We start from the raw sequence: 26,519 nt of genomic DNA on the forward strand, positions 1-26,519 counted from the left end.
AGCCATCACTGATTCACTGCTAAGCCCACGTCTTGATCTTCTCCCTTTGACCTTTGTTCATTTTATTTGAGTTTTTATATATAGATTACTCTCATATATTTTGCCCTTGCCCCAATTCTACCTTCCCCATAGAATTTTAGTCGATTCTTTATGAAGAAGGATAATATTTAGAGGTTTGGAACGAACCCTGCTGATTTGGGTGATTATTTTTTCCTGATTTCCATAGGTTTCTTGAGTTAGGGACTCTGTATTTGTGTTTTGGAACTTGTTGAGATATCGATATCTTTGAATTGGCTGCTATGCTGAATTTGTTTTTTTTGGGTCTTTTCTTTGGATTTTGATTTCCTAGTTGGAGCTCGGCCTTGTTTAGGCGTTTGTTGATGGTCATCTAGGTTGCTTTAGACGTGTTGCATCGACATCAAAGCAGAACGGTATGTTGTTTTATGGGGTTTTTTTTTTTTTTTGAATGGGTTTGTGATGGGTTGTTTTCCAAAACAGTTGGGAAACTTGTTTGAAATCGTATTACATGCATGCTTGAAAACAAGGGTAGTTTGTATTTCCAATTTGAAAGATCATTTGCGACTTGGGTTTTTCTTAAAACATGAGAAAAAGAATTGTTTCAATAGAAGAGCAAAAGAAGGGTTACGGCTTTACAGTAATGTGTTAATCACTTTTGTAGCCTTGTTATCTTTTCTATAATAGTGGAAGAAATGATCTCACCTGTGGATGTAGGCCATTGTACCAAACCATGTAAATTCGTGTTTTCTGTTTGTGTATTCCTACCTTGTGATTCTTGTGGTTGCTTTCCATTTTGCCTTTAATTGTGTTATTGGATTGGATTTCTTGTCTGATGGGATTTCTCCGCACATGGGAGATTTTAATTTAAGCGTAATAACCATTATTGCCCTTTCTCTAGTTTTTTGAATTTCTGTTTTGGTTCTCTATGTTTGTGGTATATTTTATTTCAACAGATTTTAGATGATCAATCTGATCTGACTTTCCGTGCTTGATTTTGGAAATAATTTCTCAAGTCTATTTTTTCACTGACTTACGCCCAATTTTTAAATTTCTCCGCACACGATTTTTTTCACTGACCATCTAAAAAATTGACGATGCCGCAAGTACACATTTACTGGGTGAGGTTTTAACTATCGGTTGCACCTGTCATTATTTTTGTTGAGAAATTCATCGGGATAAAGGAGGAGGGTTGGCGTCAGGTTGGCAGCCGGCCTTAAACTTTGCGACTTTTCTATGAAATGAATCCTATAGATTCTTTCACCTTCTTCATAAATGTTTTCTAAATGATTCAATAGCCGACCCAACTAGTTTGGGACAAAGACTTAGTTGAGTTGAAATCCATCGGGCAACATCCGATCTGATTTTTCATGAGCAAACAGAGATGTAGAAATAAAATAAACCACAAGATTCACTCTGGGATTTTACGTGGTTCGGATCGTACACAGAGCAACCAAGAGAAAACAGAGAAGAAACCCAAGAGAAAAAAGCAAGAAGAAACACTCTTTTCTCTCCCTTTCTCTCTCCTTATCTCTATCTCTCGCCTCATGCAAGTCCTCTCTTATGCTCACACCAAGAGAAACCCTTCACATATAGCCACCCCACTAAAGAGTCTTCAAGAAAGAATCTTTTATATTTAGGTTTATGAAGAAACTAAAGCCAAGCTTCTTTCTTAATTTCGCTTCCCACCTAAAACAACAATTGTGTGAGTTGCATGAGAAACAAGTCAACTTTCTCAACAATCTCTACCTTCGCTTGTTTCCCAGCCACTTGAAGATTTTCTCCATCGGTGTGCTATCTCTGCAAACCACCATTGGCCTTTCAAAGTACTAGCTACATATCATTGAATCATCTTGGTTCTGACTCTACCTGACTTGATCAACACACCAATGCACATGTGTAGCTGCTAACTCGTTGACTCAGCCAGTTAACCTTGAAGAGGGATCTCGATCCGTCCTCCCCATCACAAGATTTGTCACATTCTCACCATCATCTACAACTTGAAAATCTTCTATACCAACTGCGAAAGAGACCCTATGCAAGTACTTGTCATCCACGCACTGTTTCCAACAATCCATCGAGATATTTTGAAACACTAGTCACCGTGTCGCAACCTGACGATACAATATGCCACACTTATCTCCTTTCATTAGAACCATAAAACAATGTCTGGTTTTAATAGCTCTACCTGCAGTTGAATACCTCCTACCCCTGGAGTCCAACCGGCTAAGTGACACTAGATTTTTTCGTTTCTTTGAGATGTACGCCATACCACCCAAAGTATGAATCACTTCGTCGGACATCTTGATCTTTACCATTCCAATTCCCGTGATGTCACAAGTTGATCCCTCACCCAAGGACACTACAACACCTGCCTTATATTGGAACATATCAAAATATTTTCTCCACTTATGATGAGGATACATGAACAAAGCACCATGAATCTAGAATCTATTTATTATGAAGAGAAGTGTAATTAAATTTGGAGAGTGTGAGAATATCTCCAACCACTTTGCTCTGCTCATCCATTACTTCCACCACCGTATTCGTAGCACCATTGTTCGATTTGTTAGCTTGGTTCGATCAATCCCGCTTGATGTGGCCATATTTCTTGCAACGATAACATTGCACGCCCTTTCCGCTGACCCTAGATCTTGACTTGTCTTAACAACTTTTCTCTTTAATTCCCACTATGAACACCCAACCCATGCTCTCGACTCCTATAAAAAATGACTTTCTTCCGCATCTCATTCGATAAGAGCGGCGCTCCAACCTCCTCTAACTTCACCGTATCCTTACCATACAATAGGGTCGTCATCAGGTTGTCATACAAATCCGCTAGTGAAGTAAGAAGCAAAAGGGCCTTATCTTTTTCCTTCAACTTTTCATCAACCTTGTGCTGCTGATCCACAAGCTCGTTGAACACGACAATGTGTTCTAGAAGATTCCTGCCATCTTGCATCTTTTGATACCATTGGCTGACAAATTTTTTTGACATGTAAAGCTTTTCTAAAGTCTCCCATAATTTAGATGTTGATTCTTATTCCATAACGTTAAACATAAAGCTATCCGCCAGACATAGTCGAATTGCGGTGACCGTTCGACTCATCTGCTTTGTCTTCCCATCCTCTCCCTTCGACGCCTTAGCCAAGCCATGTTGAACAAGGATGTCCTTTACTTCATCTGCCAGAGGATGAAACTGATCTTTCCATCAAACTTGTCGATGCTGAACTAGGTAGAAGTTGACTTTACCATCATCTCATGTCACTCTCGATGCGAAGATCCATTTTGAGCGAGAATCTCTCGAACAATCGTTCTACCTCTGATAATCACTCTAACAATGACATCCAAAATCGGTTAGTAAGGTCCAAGAAAGATCACTTCAACCTTAGCTCTGATATCACTTGTTGAGAAATCTGTCTAGCAAAATTCGATCTGATCGTACACAAGCAAATAGGAAAGTAAAAATAAAACAAACCACAAGATGCACACAGAATTTTTACATGGTTCAGCCAATGTACCTACATCAACAGGCGAAACTTACAAAACCACAACCCTTTCCCTTGCTTTTCAACCAAGACCGTACACAAAGCAACCAAGAGAAAACAGAGAAGAAACCCCAAAGAGAAACCCAAGAAGAAGCACTCTTTCTCTCTCCTTCTCACAATCTCTCACCTCACGCAAGCCTCTTTCTCTCTTTTACTCACGCTGAGAGAAACCCTTCACGTGTGGCCGCCCACGAAAGAGTCATTCAAGAAAGAATCTTTTATATCTAGGTTTTCTAAAGAACCTAATTTCGCTTCCCACCTAAACCCACAATTGTGTGAGTTGCATGGAAACAAGGCAACTTTTTCAACAATTTTCTTGCATGGAAAATGACATTGCCTTGGTGTATGGATCTTGGTTTCATTGCAATGTTGGACCTTAGTGATGGCTTGTCACCCATTTGGTTGAGCAACGCACGCAAGGCAAACTCATTAGCGGGCTGCTTTGTAAGCATTGCAACGGATCCATCTTTCTGGTCCAAGTCTTTTATCGTGTCACTTTTTGCGCTAAAAGGAATATAATTACAGTGGATCCATACAAGAGGTTATTTCCAGGCAAAATATTTTCATGGGAAGGGTATAATTCCATTACGTTTATTTAAGTGATGTAAACATGTTTTTACATTCGACATGTGAGATGGAGTTATGGATTCTCAAAGTAGTTCAGATGCTTTTTTCTCATTATGGACATGTTTGGAGGAAAACAAACAATAGGTTTATTTTATTACTTCCATATGCTTTCTCATTCTATCATTGGTGTTCAATGAGTATATACTTGTTTTATTCTTGATATTATCTTTTGTATATATTATTTGGAACTTGTTCTTTCCTATTTTTCAATGTCCACTATATCATCGGTTTTTTATTTTTCTTTTACAGTGCCATTGATTCCATTGAAAGATGGTTGCATTTGGGAAGAAGTTGAAGGAACGACAAATTGCTGAATGGCAAGGGTATGTTTGTTATATAGGTCTGCAAAAGTGTATCAATTCAAATGCATTTTACTAGGAATATCTCATCAGGGCATTAGCATATTTGTGTTTTCTGGCAAAATGATTATTTTTATTAAATGAAAGTTCATCCTTATGTGATTATTTATTCCATTATTTCAATTAATACTTGGCAAATTACTGAATTTCTTTTCTTTCCAGAGGCCTCTAGCAAATCAATTAATTTTGTTGAACTTTAAGTAGTGGTACATGTTTTATATTCTCATGTTTGCCATTTTATCTGCACTGCTCATTTCTTATGTTTCTTTGTGGTAATCATATAATTGCTTTGGGTTGTGCTTCAGAATTCAGTTACTCATGTACAAAAAGAAATTACCATAATCATTCAAAAAAGAATAGAAATTACCATATATACTTATATATAGAGCATCCATGGCTTTCTCACCTCTGTTACAGATGTAAATATGGATGCTTATGTACAGGACCTATGACCATCGTCCAGGAAGAACTGATATGAAATGTAGGAGACACACAACAAGTGCACTTTCAAATACATGAAAGCACAATTTGCATTTTCCAAAGAAACTATTCTTTGCTACATTGAAGCAAAATTTATGGGTAAGCTGAAATTTCATATTAATAGATGCCCGAATGCAACTTAAACATACATGTTTAGAAATGCATTAGACCTTTGACATAAACCTTATTCACCAAACCTGTGTTGGGAAACATGACCATATACTTTGTAGATTAGAGTACACCTTATTCGTCAAAATATATAGTGAAGAATACTTTGTAGATTAGGGCACACCTTATTCGTCAAAATATATAGTGAAGAACATGGACAGTCCAGTATACTATGTAAAACAGTGTAAGAAATGGTGTCTTTATTTTTAGACTTCAATTAGTCGGTTCAATAATTGTGCTTCTCTGTTGTATGAAAGGGTAAAACTGAAAAAGATCTTCATTGACTTATTGATGTGGGCTAGGGAGATAAAGAAAGAAAGAAAGAAAGAAAGAAAGAAGAAGAAGAAGAAGAAGAAGAAGAGGGGAAGAGAACTCAAAGTCTGTAATCACTTAATTAATCGCCGAAGACTCCACAAAAATTCTGTAATTTGGCATATATATAGGCAATCAATAATCATAAAAGACTAAAATGCCCCTAAAATCAATAAAAGACCAAAAAACAATAATTATCCCAAATAAATCCCTAAAATATCCCTAAAAACAATAAAAATACCCAAATATCCCTATGGCCAATAAAAATATCCCTACGGGCCCCCCTGAGTGTGGCCCCGCCTAGAATAATTCCACAACAGACGTCTATGTTCCCCATCACTTATATTCGTCTTGACTGTATTAAAGAGTTCCATTTGAGGCAATGTTGCTCTAATGATCACCAAATTGGTTGTCATGGGTGTGAGATTGAACGATCAAGAGATTTGAGTCTTTTGCGGATATCTTGGGATGTAAAAAAGGAGACATCCCAAACTATTACCTTGGCCTCCTACTATGCATTGATAGTCTTTCAAGAAGTCCACTACTTGAAAGAGTGGAAAGGAGATTTGCCCTCATGGATTAAAAAGGCCTTATCTCAGTATGGGGTAGAAGCACCTTGGTTAAAGCTGTTTTGGAAAACCTACCTTTTTCTTTCATGTCAATATTTGTATGTGATATTCAGGCTAGAGCAACTTCAAAGAAACTTCGTGTTGAATGATAAAGAAAAGAATATGAAATACCTCCTAGTCTGCTGGGATAAAGTGTGCAACCTGTGAAAGAGAGAGGTCTAGAAGTTCGAAAGTTGAAGTTGGCGAACAGAGTCTTGTTGCGTAAATGGATGTGGAGATTCGGTAAAGAAAAGGAGAAGTGCCTTGTTGGGTAAATGGATGTGGAGATTTGGTAAAGAAAGGGAGCACGTCTGAAGAGTCGCGTTTGATGCTAAATATGGGTCTAGTTTTGGAGGATGGCATCCCATGAATGGATAAAGGGGTCACGATTTGTAGGGTTACAATGAAATTCAAACCCTCTGTTCATAAGGGGATTTTCTACAGGGCGGCGGTTGAGGGGGATAAGATTAGATTCTGGATACATATTTGGTGTGGCAGTAGAACATTGAAGGATGATTTTCCATCATTGCATCATGTTGCATCCCATAAGGAGAACAATGAGCAAATTAGTATACAGGATTAATGGAGCTGTGGAATGGAATATAATGTTTATAAGGAATTTTTTTGATTGTGAAGTAGACAATGTCGCAAATCTTTTAGCCATAATCTCTTCAATCTACATCAAGTGGCATGGTGGGGATCAAAGTGTTTGGAAATGGACACCGGATGGCTCCTTCACCATCTGGTCCGCTATAGTCACGTGGTCGGGACCAAGACATCTTCCTACCCTCAGGGTGATGAGGAACGAGGTAGGTGGTTATTTCAGAAAAAAGTATGGTTATTTCAGCCATCCCAGCTTGCATTTTCAGTGTGGGTTTTCCGTCAAGTTTGATGACATAGCAACGGGGTAGGTGGTTTGCCGCGAAGTGAGCTTAGCTCTATTGTTGGCCTTCGCCACTTAGGAGAATTTGGTGTTTCCAAGCCCCACTGTCAGTGTTGGCTTTCTGCTGGACAACCTCCCTCAATAGGATCTTGACGGTTGACCATCTTTTTTTTTTTGAAAATTGACAAATATATTTGTACCAGCAAAGTTTACAATGGGGACCGGTAGTCCCACCAAATTTACATAGTATGAATTGCCCAGGAGCATTCTCCTTGGCCCAAGAGAAAAACCCATTACCCCTTACATTACCCAATAACCTCAGTTGTATCGAATCCAACAAAAATGCCATATTGTGGAGCCCACTGTCAATATCGTGACTTGCCACGTCACACAGACTTCTCCACCGCTTTCCGAATTTGTTTTTCAAAAATCCCGCTTGAAAGCCCAGAGCTATCGTGCGCCCCTTACCGTGCACGATAGGCAACCACCCAACAGCATCGTCGGATCTCCGGCGGCCTCCACCTCGTACCACTACCAATCACCGGTGGGTTAGCCTCCCCGCCAACAACCACCTCCATTTCCACGGTTACCACCTCCAGCCCCTCCTACATCTCCTCCACAAAAGACATCTCCGTCGGGGGTGTCTTAGCCATCGCCACCGTCATCAAGAATCCGACAACCTCCTTTGCCACTGGCCACCACGCCCGTCCTCAGGCCGCCAGCCACGATCTTGATTCCGAAGACCAAGCCTCCTACAGCCAAGCCCAGCAACCCCATTGCTAATCCGGCAATCCGATAATCCACGGCCTCTACGGCCTCGCTCCGCCCATATCCAGCCTTCTACATCTCCGGATCCATCAACCCACGGCCTTTCACAGCCTTTGGCAACCTCCACGGTTTACCTTGGCTCCAAATCCAGCTCACGGCCTCCACGGCTCCAGATCCGGCCTCCACGGCCCCAGATCTAGCCACCATGGAAGAGCCATGCTCCAGATCTGGCTTCCAAGGTTCCAGATTCGGCCTCCACGGCTCCTCTTTTGCCAGCAATGGGGAGAGATGAGCAAGAGAGGGCAAGACTCAAAAGATTCAGAGGAAGAGAGGGAGACAGCTAGTAATGGGGAGAGACGAGAAAGAGAGGGCGAGACTAAAAAAGACAGAGAGAGAGAGAGAGAGAGAGAGAGGAAAAGGGACGAGAGAGAGAGGGAGACGAGAGAGAGAGGGGGGGGGGGAGACGAGAGAGAGAGAAGGAGACGAGAAAAAGGGAGAGAGAGGGACCACCTCCCTCCCTAGGACATTCGCCGACCTAGGGAGGGAGGCGCTGCAAATTGCCTTTTGTTTCGCCTTTTTTTTCTTGACGGTTGACCATCTTCGCTGCAGATATAAGATTATTTTCAATCATTATGCGTTGTGTCTAGTAGATGCATCGAGATCATCTGTTACTCCATCTTAGGTTTCCCCTTGAGCTTTGCCATTATGTTTTCGGCCTATTTGGAATCTGTTGGGTTCTTCTTGTCCACATTGAGGTTCGCATAGGGTCGCATGTTTTTGTTCCCTGCACCCCTCTCATCCATGAAGGCAAGGTTCTATGGAGCCTTTATTTTGCTGCTATCCTCTGGCTGATTTAGAAAGAAAGAAACATGAGAGTTTTCAAAGGCACCTCAAAAGGTATCGGCAATCTTCAAAGGCAGACTTTCTCGACGGTAGTCAAGTGGGCATCGAACCTTCCTTCAGAGGGGTCTCAATGTCTTTCTTTTATGGGTCTTGGGAGGAAACCCGGTTGGTGGAAACCTATGGTTCGCAAGTTGACTTCCGAGAATTTAGGGGCAAGTAAAAGGTTCTAATTCAATTATGACAACATGCATTCCCAAAACATGCTAAACAAAGCATAACAATCAAATTCAACTAAGATATTCATAGCCCAATGAAGGCTTCATACATCAAGTCCAAAAAGGCAAAAACAAAACAGGCAGCTAATAAAAAAAATAAACAAGCCTCCATAAAGTATCACAAAATCACATCTATGATATAAACCTAATTATGGCCCAATCAACATCTAATGGAGGTAAGGGAATGATGGTGGATGATGTGGTCAGGGTAGGTCTAATCAAGTAAAACAAATGTGTAAATATGCCGGAAAGGTTTAAGATGGTGTGTGTGTGTGTGGGGGGGTGTTGATCTGTAGAAAACGATTGTACCTGGGAGTGATGTGTCGGGATTTGTGCCTTGATCGTCCGCTCTGGTGTAACAACCGAGAGGATAAAGAGAGAAAGCTAGAGTGAGAGAAATAAATCTTATCTCAACCAAGATAAAGAGAAGAGAAGTGAATTAATTACAAGAAAGAGATTAAGAGCGAGAAAAGAGATCGATATCAAGATCAAAAAAAGAGAAAAAAGATAGGGATAGAAAGGAGAGCTGTTTATGAACCCAACTGAGGGGGATGAAAAGGAAGAGAATGGAAGGAGTGAAATGAGTGAAATACGACGGCAAAGAACGAGAGGAAAGCAGAAAGAGGAGAGAGGGAGAGAAGAGAAGGGGGAGAAGGGAGAGAATACCTTGCGGATGGGAGCTCTTTGAGCTTTCCTCAAAACATCAAAAAATTCATCTAGGGCTTCCTCTTTATGACTTTTTTATATGGGTCCAAAGGTGTTTTTCTTCTAAGGTTCGTTCTTACTAAACATAGTAAGTCCTATAAATAGGAAGCCCACACTTACTTAAAATAGTAAGCTTGTACTTTGCATAAATGACGTGGACACCCTCACATCTAGGATAAAATTTATAATTAAAAATAGAAATAAATCCTAAATAAAATACCTAAACAAGTCTCTCAAGAAAACAACTTACTAAAATCAGGTTTGTGGCTGATGGATCACATCCCCGGTTGAGCAGATGCTCCAAGGAGGGACCACGGCCTAGGTGGGGGCCACCCCCTCTTGGAAAACTTAAGCTGCATTTTGATGGCTCTCAGTCTTGGTAACCCCGGCCAATGGGTATTGGTGTTCTTTCGAGATCGGCGGAGGGTAGGACGATCTGGGATTTCTCTAGCCCAATAGATTTCAAAGATACTAACGAGGCTGAGGTTCATGCGATCATACATAGAATCAAGCTTGTGAATCAAGAACAGATGGAGCATGCAATTATTAAAGGTGACTCCCTGAATGCGATCATGTAGTTGAGAGAGGATACCAGACATTCATGAAGATTTGAAGACACTATCGAGGAAACCCTAGACATTCTAGAAGGGCATGAGGTTTTGTTCTCTCACGTATGGTGGTCTGCCAATGTGGTAGAAAATGCTCTCGCTCGCTCGGGGGAGAGCAGGGAGACGATCCAATTGCACGATTGGGACACTTACAGTTTGAATCTCTCCAGCTGCCCTTCTCTTTTTCTCTTTTCCTTCACCTTTTTTTCTTTTGTATTTCTATTTCTTTTATATACTTTCCTTCTCTTTGTCGTTCTTTTTTAACTTAACCACCTAGGTCATTGGATCTTTTTCCTTTTTCATTAATAAATCCCATCATTAAAAAAAAATTCCCCATTCGATCAAAATAGTAGAGTGAAGACAAATAAGGGAAGAACCTTTCTGAATTTATTGTTAGCATTTGCTGTTTTTAGTTTCAGTGAGCCTGCATGGCATATGTGCTGGCAAGACAGCACAAAAGGGATATGGCCCTGGGACAGCTTCCCTTTGTTTGGATCCAAACTCATTCGGTACTCCAAAATCCGATTAACTAGAGAAACATCCGTCCCGATGAATTGTGTGACCGTCAGTTCGTAATCCTTTGAGGCCCATGACTCATTATGAATCAAAACCTCCAGATGGCTGCCATTCAACATCTCTTGAATGCTTTCTCTGTGAGGGTGTTAGAAACCCCTCCAATAGAGGATTATTTTGTTCAGTAGCCAACCCAGATTAGATTATCTCCCTCAACACCTTTTCATCGAGAACTTCCATTTCCATGATTTTTTGAAATCCAAACCAGACAAGCAATGCTAATGTGAATTGAAAATATGCAGCTGTAATCACCTTGTCATTTTGAATATCCACCAGCCCCCATTGTACCCATCCACCTTGGCTTTCCAACATAGATAGCCAATAGAAACACTCTTTACCGGAACAATTATTCTTCACCCCAGAAAATTTAGCAACAAACAACCACTTCCATATCTGCTATTATCAAAATTTCACCAAAAGGGTTGTTGTTGGCTAATGTTCTCTATAATCTATACCTTACCAATAATTTGATTTATGCTTGTTAATGAATTGGTCTTCGGAACTTCATCAAATCAAACACCCCATTTCTAGACATTCGTGCCAATTGTATAATCCGTCCGGCCCTAGTGTTATTTGTGTTGGTATCAATGTCATTTACTTTTTATTCTTCCCAATATTATTTATTGTTTATAGAATTATTCATTTGTGAAGTTGCACTATTCTCTAGCACTTGTCTAATTGTGTACTTTGTTCAGTTTCTTATTTTAGAGATTAAACAAATGTTTACTTCTGGCAACATGTTCATAATTTGGTTATTTCAGATATTATATTAACTACAAGTTAATGAAGAAGAAAGTAAGGATATATGCTCAGCAAATCCAAATTGGGGTACAAGACCGCCGCCATGTCCTGAAAGAGTTCTCGCGGATGCTAGATAATCAGGTACTGTAAAATTATATTCTCTTATCCATTGATGCATGAAAACATCCATCTCTGTATATACAGACGACAAGCTTATAAAATTCACATATATATATATATATATATATATATATATATATATATATATATATATGGAGAGAGAGAGAGAGAGAGAGAGAGAGAGAGAGAGAGAGAGAGAAACTGTTGGTGAGCTTAAGCGCACCATTTTTTTGGTGCGCTTAAGTTGTTATAACGCCTCCCATTGGTGCGCTTAAGCAGGACCCAGCGGGACCCAAACATTTAAACGAATGGGAGGCGTTATAACAACTTTAGCGCACCAAAAAAATGGTGAGCTTAAGCGCACCAACAGTTCTCTCATATATATATATATGAGGAAAATGATTGTGAGCTTGAAGCTCATATAGCTTATATGAGCTTGAGGGCCCAAACACATGGGTCCCACATTTTTTGTGGTGATCCAAACCATTCATTTGCAAGGCCCAATCATAGATAGGGTGTGTACCAAAAGTCAGCTCCATTGGATCATCCTAACCCCTCGAAAAGCGGAGGGCAAAAATGGGCAGATTTGTGGCAAACGGTGTCTGTCCATTTTGCCATCCACTTTTGGATGGGTTAGGATGATCCAATAGAGCTGATTTTTTGTACACACCCTATCTATGTAAGGGCCTGTCAAATGAATGCTTTGGATCATCATAACAATGTGGGCCACATGTATTTGGTTATTGAGGATACGAAAAGTTGAAGCAATGAATTGATTATGAACATTGGATTTGAAGCCAATAATGCATAAGGAATTCAAAGTTTTTTTGGTATGAAACTATGAACTTTGAATTCCTTTTTTTTCCCCATAAAAAAAAGGAATTCAAAGTTCATACCTCTGGTTGAGGTCGTAAATTGAAAGAAGAGTCTAAAATGTTATCTCCATTACTTAATTATGCTATGAAGAGAAAATAATACATATGAGTGAGTGATCCGTACAATGAATGGAAAACAAAAGAACTAAAATAAGACCTGTTACAAACATAGTACCATACATGTGAGGGAGAAAACGTAAATAAATAATACCCTTAAAAAGAACTAATACCAAAGAGTTAAAATAATTTGGTTACAAAATCAACAGCATGGAACCAAATCTAACTTTGCAATGACCTCAATGGAAGCAATGGTGGGCCTAGAAGCACGGGGTTTTGTTATCTTCAGGATAGGGGTAAACTGCTTCATTTTGTCATTTTGAATTACCAGCTGACCTTTCTGTTGTAAGCTTTGTGAAACCCATGTTTATTGAGATAATGACAGAGATACCAGATATGAGTCACGCTGGCTTGCTGTGCTCGACTTCTGACTAGCCTGTCCCGATGATGCAAGAGAAGCATCAATCAAGTTTTTAAATTTCAGCTGAAAGTGAAATATTTCGGCCAAAATTTCGGATTTCCACCAAAACCGAAACGAAATTCACATGGAATCATTTTTTTTAATTTAAATTTCGCTGAAATTTTTCCACGAAATTCACAAGATTTCAGCCGAAATTTCCACCAAAACTGAAATATTTGGATCTCCATTGTGGCCGAAACTGAAACTGAAACTGAAACTGAAACTGAAACTGAAACTGAATCTGAAATTTAAAACCTTGTCATCAATCAGTCTCCGATAATGCAGTAGCAGGATCCTAATGAGTGATCAAGAGTAAGGTATCCGAAACCAGAATATCCCCGGTCTCACTCTTCATACATGTCAGGAATCTCATCACAGAACATACATTCTCAAATTCTGGCCCTAGACCGTTAAAGAGTTCAAAAAATGATGCTTGTTCTTGTACGCAATGGACTGTCACCTGTGGACTTAGAGGTCCGTCGTATCCTCATGATCGAGTAGATGGTCCTAAGAATCAGAAATTAGTCAGGAACAGTCATATCCTCATCAACAAGCATAGGATGTTACACTGAATCTGTTAGAGCCTCTACTCATCTCCTTACCACATGAGTCATTTGATAGTTCCAAATTTTTATGATGTAAGATTTGATGAATATGGGAACACTGATGTATAGATTGTTGGCGTCAACAACTTCAAATTTGTCAGAGTTGGATTGGCACCTTTCCCAAGTATTCTTCCTTACGGCAAGGGACAGTCTATATAGATATATATGTATGTATATATGAAGGATTTAGGGCCATCGTTATGCTTATGATTGAAAAGAACTCTTGCTTGTGCGCCCTTTGGATGAGTGATTCTCCTCGATCTTGGTGTCATGTCCTAATCAACCTATGGGTGTATTGGGATTGCAGGAATCGGGAATGGGTATTGGTGGTATCAAATTCCAATTCCTTCAATAAAAGGAATGACAATTCCAAATCTCCAGTTTGGTAAGCACTGGAATTCACTTGGGAAGAGAGAGAGAGAGAGAGAGAGAGAGAGAGAGAGAGAGAGAGAGAGAGAGAGAGAGATTATCTTCTTGAATTCACTAGTTCTTAGCTCGATCCTTCCTGCTCATCCCTACCCTCCAGCACGTGGAAAACCATCTTCCTCCTTTTCCCTATCTCTAGGCACCAAAAAAACTGCATCAACATGCATCGAGTAAAGCTGAAAATCAGGAGAGAAAAAAGCTTGTAAGACCCACTTCTATAGAAAATAAAAAATGAAAAATGAGAGCAAAACAAAACATAAAAAAAACAAAAACAAAAAACTGTTAGACAAACCACAACTAACATCAAAAGAAACAATGGCTGCAAAAAAATTTTAAAAAAAAAACTCAAAAATCATCAACTCAACTCAACTAAGCCTTTGTCCCAAACTAGTTGGTGATTTTTGGGAGAAACCCCAGCTTTTAGGAGATTTTCGTGAGATGTGATCCGTGTCTTTAAGATGAATCCCTAGCTTTTAGGTAGAAAACCAAACTCGCGATTGAGTGAGATTGGGATAGATTTTCTCAAGAGAGATTTTCTAGAGAGAGAAAGAGAGAGAGAGAGAGAGAGAGTCGGGAATCAACGAATCCCACCTCCTCTGGGGGATTTCACATTTCATTAATTATTACCGCAAATATTCCACCTGGGTTTCTTCATTCCGCGCTGTTGTCATACCCAAATGCCGGAATTCGTGGAAAATGAATTGGATACCGATTCTATTTCCCTATTCCGGAGTACCAAACACGCCCTATAGGTGTGATGCCTTAGGAACCAATGGTATGATGCGTTGGTGATCTTCTATCTTCTTCTACTTCTATTCAAAGTTATTCTTCAAATATCTTCTTCTACTTTTCTATTCAGAGTTATTTCTCTTACCTTTGTTTTTAATGGTATTCTCTTACCTTCTCGTTCTGAACTTGAAATCTTCTCTATTTTTTGCGATTTTAAGAATTTAAAGTTCTCGTGAGACATTGTTTTTGACTTCGATCACATTGAAGGTTCTTGATTGTAAATTCAATCCGGATTTGATTAATTTCTAAAATTCAAATTTTGATGTTCTATTTGCTTTAACCCTTCAATTTGAGGATTGGATTTGCTGTTTCAATTTCCCCTTGAATTCAATTTTAATCATCTTATTCTTTCCCACCAACAACCCCCTCCCCCCCCCCCCACCCAACTACCGTTTGTATCCCATCCTGGCTTTTCCTCTTCTTCTTTTTCCCCCTCTTGTATTTGCGGAGTGACCTGCTCGCTCTTCTGATTTTATTTTTAATGAAACTGCTACCATTCCAAAAAAAAATTGCTCCCTTTTGCACCTCAATTTTATTCCAGTCGCGAAGATTTGTATGTATTCAACATATGGCTTGACCATACGGATAAAATATGCAACTGTTGACTTTCTATTAGTGCCCCTATGACCCCAAACATTCCAAGCTAGGATCTTCATAAATTAACTAAGAATACCTGTGGCTGCTGATGCCGGTATACTTAGTTATGGACTTAACCTTATTTAATAGATCAGATTGGAGCGATCAATTCCCTATGGCTCTTTTTTATTGATTTGGAAAAACTTCCCACCATTCTCAAGATTGTTTTTGCACTAGCTATCCTAATCCTAAGGGACAACAACGCCTGGATTAGAGGCCCACTTATTAATCATATCAGCATTAGGAGACTTCATTGCAGCATCCGAAATGAATGCATTGTTTTCTTGTGCCTTCAAAATCGAGACAGAGGAGAGACGGCTTCCCTTGGAAAATCATTGGAAACCTCGTCAATTCTCGACTCATGGGGGTGGTCATCTATCACCTTTCCCTTCCCCTTTTCAGTGAGAGCGTCAGATAAAGGTTTATTATTAGTAAAACTATTATTTGTACCTCTGATCTCGCAATCACTGAAATTTCTATTGTTAAAAACTCATGTTCCTGTTGCAATAGGATGCTTTACGCTGGATTGTTATATCAGGACATTGTTGATTATGGATAAGCGAACTTAGTAATAATTAATGCTTATTGCATTTCTCTTTTATAGTTGACTGTAAAAATGAAGTGGGCTTCTATTGTACTTGTTCCTTACAGATTGAAAAGATTGTATTATTTTTGTTGGAACAACAAGGGCTTCTTGCAAGCAGGCTAACTAAACTAGGAGAAAAGCATGAAATTCTCCAACAGCATCCAGATATATCACAAATTTCTGAACTACAGGAAGCATATAGAGTGGTGGGACAAGATCTTTTAAAGCTTCTTTTTTTTGTTGAGATCAATGCTATTGGTCTGCGAAAAATTCTGAAGAAGTTTGATAAACGCTTTGGCTATAGATTCACAGTCCAGTATGTGACCACTCGTTCAAATCATCCTTATTCCCAGCTACAACAAGTGTTCAAGCATGTGGTAACACTTCTAATTCAGAGTTCAGATCTCCCATACCATTTTACAAATGATTTTAAAAGTTGATTAGGACTTCTACTTTTGTCATCTCTCTCTCTCTCTCTCTCTCTCTCTCTCTACATATATATATATATATATCTATATATATATATATATATATATATATATATATATATATCCTATTTTACTTTAATGGTCTTATTTGGTACTTTAATATGAAAAGTATAGGGTGAAAATCAGCCTGAGTCGAAATGGTTGTCTCTTTCATGTGCACTGCATGACTTATTGTGAAGCGACTCTTGACCATGGTTTTAAATTTCGGATTTTGGTTGGGACCGAAACCCGAAATCACCAAAATCCGAAATTTTGGCCAGTCCCAAATTTTGGCCGAAATTTCAGGAAACTGTGATTTTTTAACTTTTCCCCCCAAAATTTCGGCCTAAATTACTGAAAATTCGGTAATTTCGGCCGAAATTTCGGTACATTAATGAAATTTGTTTGTTTTTACCGAATTTCTGGTATTTCGGCTGAAATTTCGGTTTTGGCTATGTCCGAAACCGAAATTTAAATCCTTGCTCTTGACTAATAATGGAATGTGCAGGGAATAGGGGCTGTTGTGGGAGCAATGTCTCGCAATCTTGCTGATCTTCAGTACCGTCAGGGAAGCTATTTTTCGATTTATGATCAGCCCTCTGCCTCTCTGAAGGTTTTTTATCCTTGTTTTATTCCAGTTATCCTGCATACCTATTTGAAGATAGGTCTTCTATTCTGCATTTATTTACGTTATACATATAGCGACCCATCTTTGTTTCCCGAGATAATTCCTTTCATTTATACGTGAATAATGTTCAATTTGTTTATTGCAGGACCCTGTTATTGATTCCATAAAAGCAGCTGTTGACAGGCTAACACACTCCACAAACTTCCTAAACTTTTTAGGACAACACGCACTTATTATTCAAGAAGAGTTTCCAACTCCGACAGATGATCAAATAGATGACCAGAGATATCATTTTATGTCTCTAGTTTTAAACTTGGCAAACACTTTTCTTTATATGGTCAACACTTATATTATTGTCCCAACGGCGGATGACTATTCCCTGAGCCTTGGAGCTGCGGCAACAGTTTGTGGTGTGATAATTGGGTCAATGGCGGTCGCTCAAGTGTTTTCTTCAGTGTATTTTAGTGCATGGTCAAATAAATCATATTTCAGGCCTCTTGTTTTTAGCAGTATTGTTCTTTTCGTGGGCAATATATTGTATGCACTGGCTTATGATCTTGATTCAATAGTAATTCTTCTTATTGGTCGTTTATTGTGTGGGTAAGTGATATTTTTCTTTATTCATATGGATTTTCTTTTTATATTTTAATGTTCTTTTATCCTTTTCAAAGTAACTGTTATTTTTAATTTTTTAAATTGTTGCCTTCACTCAGTTGCACGAAAATGTTCCATTCTAAGTTTAGTTATCCTTTGTTTGATTTTCTGACTTGAGGGTCGGTGTGTTTTATCTTATAATCCTTTTGAATGAGCTTCTTGTGCAGACTCTAGTGCAGTTGTTTTCTTATATGATCCTATGTATTTGATAAATAAATGAGTCAAAATTAAGGGCTCATAAGTGGCTGAAGTTATTCTATTATTCCTTTCAATTTCACATTTCTACATGTCCTCCCAGTTTTCAATTTGTTCAAATTTTCTTTGAGATATCAATTTTTCTATAATTTCTGTTTTTTCCCTGTTGATTTTGCAGTTAGCTTAGTAACAATTTAACCCTGCTGTGACTTTTATTTTTATTTTTATTATCTTTTGTGGAACTTGCATAAACTTCCTTCGTAGGATGGAGTGATTGGTGAGACTATTCAGTTTTTTAAAAACCCACTTGGTCCATCATCGGTACAATGCTTGAAACTCACTGTTTCCTTCGTTGACCGCCAAAATTGATCTGCTTTTGGACCTAGCAACTGAATCAAGAGTTCATAAGGGTCTTCTGTCAATAGGAAACTCATTAGTAACAATTCATCTAGTTGTTCTTTTTTGAGTTTTTACTATCTTTTGTTCAATTGAGCTCAAGGTTTAAAATTTCGGTTTCAGTTTTGGTTTTGGTTAGAAACTTTGGTGGAAAACCTAAAAAATCTCGAAAACGTATGAAAACATATGCAAATGATAGAATTTTAAGATGCAACTTCAAGAAATGATAGAATAAGCAGACATATACACTTAAAAAAACCACCACATAAGCAAGACAACCTTATATAATGGGTTAACAACATTGAACACCCAGTGACATGCGCGACAATGTGTGTCTAATTACTCAGTACATCCCACATTTCACATGTAATTCATATAAATATTTATAGATAATACATACATACACCACATTTCACATGCAATTCATATACTTATAACAAATACTGATATAGTATACCACTACACTTAGGGTTTTGGTTTCGGTATGCGTTTTGGCCGGGATATACAAGCTTAGGAAAAGTTTTAATTCATATGAGCTTGCATAATCTTCCGTCATAGGAAAAGAAGAGTGATAAAAAAATTCAATGGGTGATAATCCAGTTTCACCTGGTTTTGGCCCTTGAAATTTAAAATCAAGAAAAGAAAAAGATTGAGGTTGTTAGTTTATTTTGGGTTTACCAACAAGAATATCATCGCTTGGGCTATCTTAAGGACATGCCTTGGGGGGGTTTCTCATGAGTAATTAATGGGCATCAAAAAATGAGAGATAGTTGGAGTTTATATGTTTCCACTATAATGCCCAAGAGAAGTCTGTTATTTTTGGTAGAGGCTTATTATTTTTTATTTTTTATGTTTAAATTATGGTATTCTATTTTCTGATGTCCTTTTGCATAGAATATCAAGGCTTCAGATGCAATTGGTAAAAGCTGGCAAATGGATTTGACACTTTCTTTGTTAGTGGTATCGTAATTTGTTATTGATATTGGTTATCTTCGATTTGGTTTGGCTTGTCCTGTTTTGGGCTCTCTCTCTCTCTCTCTCTCTCTCTCTCTCTCTCACACACACACACACACACACACATCTGCATCCTGCTGTTGTAAGTTTAACTCGGTGAGTTTATATGTGGTCAAAGTGGGTAAACTAAGGGTTAGATCAAAGTCTTGTTAGCTACAGTTAGTTACAATTTTATGTATTTACTGTAAAATTTTATGTTTTGTTTCTTATATTTCGCTGGTGTTCTTGAACTACATATTGTATAATATTCTTACACAGTTATTCCACATCATGCTAATTATCTATGATTGAGTCGACACTTTGAATTCATTGCCGACACATGTGTCCTGCCGTGTCCGACACGACGCCTGTGTCCACATGTGTCGACACTCCTCTGGACACTTTTAGTTTGTTAAATGAATACCATATTTCTATGGTAACAAATTATGATAGTAATCAGTAATTTTATATGTATGAATATGTCACTATTTCTAGATTTTTTGATTTTGCCATGTCAGACAACTCTTATTCGTGTCAAAAGCTGACACACGAATCCGCATCTACAATTATGATTATATGTACTTCGTATTTTAGCCATGTCCCTGTTTCTAAATTTTGGGGGTTTGCCATGTCCAACACTCCGTGTCCGAGTCCACAAATCACAGCTAATTACTGTATCCATTATGTAAAATTTAATATTTGATTCCATGATCTTCAGTTACTTTCAATATAACAATGTTGCTGTTGGATCCCATTTGAGCATGTTCTTTTGGAGAACAATGAGTTTTTTTTTTGGAGGACAAGGGGTTATACCATTTTATATGCTGAGATGTAGATTTGATGACAATTGCAGGTTTGGTTCTGCAAGGGCCGTTAATCGGCGTTACATTAGTGATTGTGTACCACTTAAAATACGCATGCAAGCTTCTGCAGCCTTTGTTAGTGCCAGTGCTCTTGGGATGGCATGTGGTCCCGCCCTTGCTGGATTACTGCAAACAAATTTTAAGATTTATGCACTTACATTCAATGAGGACACATTACCGGGTTGGGTTATGGCTGTGGCATGGCTCCTGTATTTAATATGGTTGTGGATTTCTTTTAAAGAACCCGTCCGTGAGGCTGACGAGACCCATCTACCACAAGATGCTAATTCTGGTAACTTGATTCCCGTTTACCCATTACTAATTCAATGGTTGGATCAAACAGTTCATGCGTTATGAACATATATAGTTCATCTTCTATGAACCTATGTCACAAATATCATTCTCTGGAATTTCTCAGCAAGGGAAAATCTTGGGATATATTAATTTTTTTTATTTTTTTCGGGTTTATATCGGAAAAAAACGATAAAAATAAAATTATTTAAAAAATATATAAATATATAAAATTTAAGAAAAATATAAAATAAAAATATCGTAAAAATATCAGGATTTTACGATAAAAATGAAAATATCGTTCTATTTTTAAAATTTTGGCTTTTTATTGTTTTATCTAAATGCCGCTATAAAAATGCGATATTTTGAAAATATAGGAGATATTTGTGCCATAGGTATGTACCTGCATCCTCTATGTATATGACATATTTATATGTGTGGTGCTTGCATGCTTGTTTCACAAGCTTTAAGATTTTTCCAGATTTTTTTTTTTGAATAATTAGTTGCCCGATGATTAACTTTGAAGTAGTTAACATTTAATTTTTGTGCTGCCGATCTTCTTGACAGGACCTAGTCCTGTAGAAAATGAGGCAATTGAAAACGGCCTTAAACAACCATTGCTCTTAAGTTCAGAAGAGAAGCAACAAGATGAAGATGATGACCAAGAATATGATGAGAGTGAAGAGGCTCCAGAACAGTCACACAGAGCAGCTACTTCAATTGCATCAGCTTACAGATTACTTACGCCATCAGTAAAGGTTTGACCTCTATTAAAATCATCACTGGTTATATGCTATTTTTGGGAAATTCAATAAGTGAATGCTGTTTGTTATCACCATAAGTTGGCAGAACGTATTGCAGATGCATGTAAATTCTGCATGCCAATACGATACTTTGCTAATCTTACGCAATGGAGATTTTATTTTCAGGTTCAGTTATTGATTTATTTCATGCTCAAATACGCAATGGAGATTTTACTTTCTGAATCGAGTGTCATTACCACATACTACTTTAGCTGGTCAACTAGTTCAGTGGCAATTTTCCTTGCATGCCTTGGGCTGACAGTTCTTCCAGTAAATATCCTTGTTGGAAGCTACATCAGCAACATGTTTGAAGACAGGTGAAGTTTTTCAAGAAAAGACATATGCTGATTTATTTATTTTCTAAGGATAGTCATTATTCTGATTTATTTAATGTTAAAGAGTTATATAATTGATTTATTTCATGCTCAAATATGTGATGAGGCTTTACTTTCTCAATTCAGCATCATTACAACATTTTACTTTAGTTGGCCACCAGAACAGTGGCAGTTTTCCTTGCATGCATTGGGCTAACAGTTCTTCCACTAAATATAAGTGGAGTCGATTAGAAATATGCCTGAAGACCAAGTTTTTCAGTGGGGTTTAGTCCACCACATTTCTGGAATTTTCTGGGATTTTTTGGGGTTTAAACATTGAGAATAGTGGTTTCTATTCGCTGTAGGGTGGTTAAGGATATTTGGTTGGTTATCTTTACATGTTCTAGTATCGAGTGGGTACTCCCAAATTGTACGATCAATCTTTTTCTAGTTCGTCAAAAGTCCTATATCTTCTTAGCATATTCTAAAAAGCAATGAGTAGGTAAATAATCTCACATGGGTGGTGTTGAATGGGAGGCTTTAGTTGTGGGTCGCCGTTTTGAATTGATTGTTCATCAATGTGTCTTCTTTGATTATTTTTTTTCATGTTTTTGCATCTCATGCCTCACTTTTGTTTTTCGTACTTATTTTGTTTATACAACTTTTTTGTTATATTTTGAGGAGGGAGAGAGGGGCTCCAGCCATCGGTATCATCATATCAAGATTCAAAAGTTACCTCTCAAAAATAAAAAAATAAATCAAGATTCAAAAGTCTTCATCCAATAAAAACCCCACCCAAGGACATGGAATTTCTCTACAAGGATTTGGAGGATTCTTTGGCTTATCAAGTGGGCTTATGTAGATCTGGAAAGCTATTAAGATTGCCTTTCTTTTCTATGAGGACATGGCCCGCGTACATATTTCCCTATTCATATTGTGGTTTTGCATCACCAAAAAACAACAATGATGGCTGGTCCCTAACACATCGTTTAGGTAGCATGATTTGCATGCATGGGTTTAGAGGGGAGAAAAAGAGGGGGGTGGGGGGCACTGACAAAGAGGGCTACCATCACAGTCATCAAAGGGGAGGGCACATAGGACCAACCATCCACTGCAAGCCAGAGTTTTTGCCACTGGAATCATCACCAACCAAGCGGAAGAGGGTTTTGTAGAAGGGGTTCTCTTCTTCTTTTTCTTCCTTCTCCCATCTTCTCTCATCCCTTTTCTACCTCTTCCTCCTCACTTTCTTTTCTGTTGGTTCTCTACCACAAGGGTATTTTAGTCAATTTGAAACTATTAAATATATCACCAAATAAAGGGCACACAGGACCAACCATCCACTGCAAGCCAGTGTTTTTGCCACTGGAATCATCACCAACCAAGCGGAAGAGGGTTTTATAGAAAGGGTTCTCTTCTTCTTTTCTTCCTTTCTTCTCCCATCTTCTCTCATCTCTTTTCTACGTCTTCCTCCTCACCTTCTTTTCTGTTGGTTCTCTACCACAAGGGTATTTTAGTCAATTTGAAACTAATAAATATATCACCAAATAATTTGGGAGTGATGGGTTCACCTCCCATATGCATGCATATATATGATGGAAATGATATCCGCACTCTCGTTAATTGTTTCTTATGGTTCTAATATGGGACCTTGTTATATATTCACATGCTTAATTGTTTATCATGGTTCTAATATGGCATCCTTAATTGTTTACAAATTATGATATATTGTGATATCTTTTTGTTATATATTTGCATCCTTAATTGTTTATTATGGTTCTAATATGGGACCTTGTTATATATTCACATGCTTAATTGTTTATTATGGTTCTAATATGGCACCTCATGGGTCTATATAATTAGAATACTCATTCTATATTGTGTCTGTTGTATGTGTGTCTGGATAGTTAAAAAATTCAGAAATTTTTAATGAACTTTTTGAAAGGCGTACTATCAAACAAAATTAACCATGACTTCAAAATTTCTTAAGTTTCAAGAATGATTGCCAAATTCGATAAGCACAAACTTGTTCATCTATTAAATCTGACAATTTTGTTTTCAGTTAATGTAGTATATCTATGAAGAGGTTTGCTACTTTTAAGAAATTACGTATAAATATGATTCAACTCACAAGTCCGTTAGTAATGTAATTACAATTTTAAGTGTACAACTCAACTCAACTCATTTCAACTCAACTCAACTAAGCCTTTTTCCCAAACTAGTTGGGGTCGGCTAATGAATCCTTTAGAAAATTTTCATGAAGAAGGTGAAAGGATCTACCCAACTTACACCCCAACGAATTTTCTATAGGATTCATTTCATAGAAAAGTGGTAAAGTTTACGGCCGGCTGCCAACCTGACACCTACCCTCCTCCTTTATCCTGGCTTGGGACAGGCTGTGAAAAACACAGGTGGAGTTAATTACAGTTTTAAGTGTAATTTCTTAAAATGAGAAATGCCAATAAATCTTTCTCTCTCTCTCCCTCTCTCTCTCTCTCTCTCTCTCTCTCTCTCTCTCTCTCTCTCTCTCTCTCAAAGAAACAGATCTGCCTTCTAGCTAGAAGAGAGGAGTCTACTTTCTTAATTTATGACAAGAAAAATAGAGGCAATTTGTACCAGTGCCGCTTGAAGGAGATGGGAGAACAAAAGCCAAGATTTTCCCTTATTATTTTTAATATTTCCAAAATTTCTCCAAACACTTTTCAATATTTCTTGAACTTTCAAACATTTTGTTCTCGGTTTTTTCCTCCCGTCTGGATACTCTCACTATGCTGGTCTTCAAAGGTGGTGATTGTAATGCTCCCTTTCCACTTTTGGTCGTCACAATTGGTGTCTTTTGAGGGCGAAATTGGAACTCCATTTATCAATAAAAAAATAAGATCCATAGAATCTGTTGTTAATTATGAAGCTGCCACACATTCAACAAAAACTCTAGGAAGCATCATCAAATTCGCAGCTCTGATGTGGTTCCACTATTGCTAGAGATCCTCACAATCACTACGGGAAGAATTCTTACATGTGGCAAGATTTTCACCTCTACTAGATTTTCGGGCTTTTGGTCTTAAACCCAAAGTCACTAACAAACCATCCAGTGTCTTGGCAACCTCATCGTGGTAAAATGTTGTCTACACTTCACAAATCATTTCCAACACCTAATCTCCTGTGATTATTGTGGACAGTGTCAAAATCTTACTCGAGAACTTTGTGTTTTTAGTTTGATGGGTCCTTCAAGTTGATAAGAAAGCATATGAGTTCGGTTTGTAATGTTAAATACATGCATTTTTTTACACATATAAACTTTGTGCATCTCATAAATTCTGTATTGAATATGTTTTCTCGTAATTACCTGCTGATGAATTTTAATTTCTGCAGGCAAATTTTACTGGCATCTGAAATCATGGTCTGCATTGGTATAATCCTAAGCTTCCATGTCATAATCCCGTATTCTGTGCCACAATATGTCATCTCAGCACTTATCACATTTGTATCTGCCGAAGTCCTTGAAGGTAAGAACCTCATTGTTCCCTAAAATCAAAGACCCATTGAATGTTATGAGGGACGTGCCCTGTTAATCCCGATATGTTGGAACCAATCCTGTTTTGTCTTTTCCTTTTCGGTATGTTATGGCATCGAGGCTACGGAACCATGATGTCCTCCAATGGAGAGGATTCAAACTCAAGACAGGAACATATTAAAACAACAATCTTGCCAGTAGAACTAGGGGATTAGAAAATTACCGAAGTTAATCCATAACATAATTTCTAAACTTTTCCGCATCATCGTTTACTTTGCCCAAGTCAGACTCCATTTTACCTTGGCCGTGTTATTGTTTCACCCTACAAAGTCAATAAAAACACTTTTGACTTTCCAGAGTTATGAACACGTCAACCGAGTACTCGGCCATGTCAGCTGGGTACTCGACCATGTTAACCGAGTGCTCAAATCGTGCCACGTCAAGTCAACTAGGATTCACTTTGGCCATGTTTTGGCCTGCATTTGTGTTTTGAAACACTGATCCATAATGTCTTTATCTTTTTTTCTTGTGATATAAGGATCAATTGAAGCTTTTTTGTAACATGGGATGCCAAGGTCCCTATCTCAAGTTATGTCATGGAGGGCTGTGATAATCTTTGATTAATCAAATGTACATGTTTCCTAGGGGTGCACTCTGGTCAATTTTTGGGAATTCAGTTTGAGCTTTTACCATAAAATTGGGTCGGGTTCCCATTGCTTCTCATTTTTTAGCAGAAGCCCAGTTGCACCCGCACCCTTAGTAGTTCTTACCTCTACTCCATTGCTGACATCAATTTCCGTTTCCTTGACCATTCCAGGTGTCAACCTATCGCTCTTATCTCGAGTTATGTCATCTAGGCTTGCTCGCGGAACATACAATGGTGGACTTCTATCGACAGAAGCTGGAACCTTGGCTCGGGTTGTGGCGGATGGCACAATAACATTGGCAGGCTACTTGGGTGAGAACAAACTCTTGAATGTCACCCTTCTTCCCTCTCTCTTAATTTGTATATCCTCCATTGCAGCTACCTTCCTTACCTACAATTCTCTCTATTGATAGTCTTACATTTTATCTAAATCTCTCTCCATCTTCACTTTCTTCTTCTTCTTTTTTTTCAATTTGCTGTATTGTCTACATGTTGTACATTAGAAGAAGCTAGATCATTGATTGAATCCTCAATTTATTAATTTCATGAGCCCTCCTGGAGGAATTATGTGTAAAAAATTCTGATATCCTCTCTATGAATAAAATTATGATTAGTTCTTTTTGCAAGTCCTGGCAGAGCTAGAAATTGCTGAAGCAAGACTATCTCTATGTTTATCTTTCTTGTGACTGGT

The 26,519-nt window shown here is 38.1% G+C and overlaps 1 protein-coding gene across 3 annotated transcripts; it reads left to right on the plus strand.

The window, feature by feature from the left end:
• On the plus strand, positions 1–26,454 carry LOC143877101 (SPX domain-containing membrane protein At4g22990-like). 3 transcript variants are annotated; one of them, XM_077378898.1, is made up of 12 exons: positions 1–199; positions 350–431; positions 4,440–4,513; positions 11,534–11,654; positions 16,133–16,444; positions 17,043–17,147; positions 17,308–17,762; positions 20,254–20,555; positions 21,122–21,312; positions 21,484–21,674; positions 25,041–25,174; positions 26,000–26,454. In XM_077378898.1, exons 3-12 carry the CDS (start codon positions 4,461–4,463, stop codon positions 26,236–26,238), a joined length of 2,103 nt encoding a protein of 700 aa, XP_077235013.1. In that variant the 5' UTR covers positions 1–199; positions 350–431; positions 4,440–4,460; the 3' UTR covers positions 26,239–26,454. The 3 variants fall into 3 exon arrangements, with proteins under 3 accessions (XP_077235013.1, XP_077235019.1, XP_077235027.1); XM_077378904.1 differs by having other exon boundaries at positions 1–173; XM_077378912.1 differs by lacking the exon at positions 350–431 and having other exon boundaries at positions 1–173.
• Positions 26,455–26,519: the final 65 nt, after the last annotated feature.

Source organism: Tasmannia lanceolata, unplaced genomic scaffold (genome assembly GCF_043159265.1).
Source record: "Tasmannia lanceolata isolate RefF3 unplaced genomic scaffold, GAP_Taslan_0.1 ptg000002l, whole genome shotgun sequence".
NCBI classification, from domain to species: domain Eukaryota; kingdom Viridiplantae; phylum Streptophyta; class Magnoliopsida; order Canellales; family Winteraceae; genus Tasmannia; species Tasmannia lanceolata.

Bases quoted from the DNA above. Each gene is read 5' to 3' on its own strand.
- LOC143877101 (XM_077378898.1), top strand. From the start codon at position 4,461: ATGGTTGCATTTGGGAAGAAGTTGAAGGAACGACAAATTGCTGAATGG. The intron at 17,763-20,253 runs GTAAGTGATATT...TGACAATTGCAG, and splicing joins ATTGGTCGTTTATTGTGTGG to GTTTGGTTCTGCAAGGGCCG. The intron at 21,313-21,483 runs GTTTGACCTCTA...TTTTATTTTCAG, and splicing joins TACTTACGCCATCAGTAAAG to GTTCAGTTATTGATTTATTT.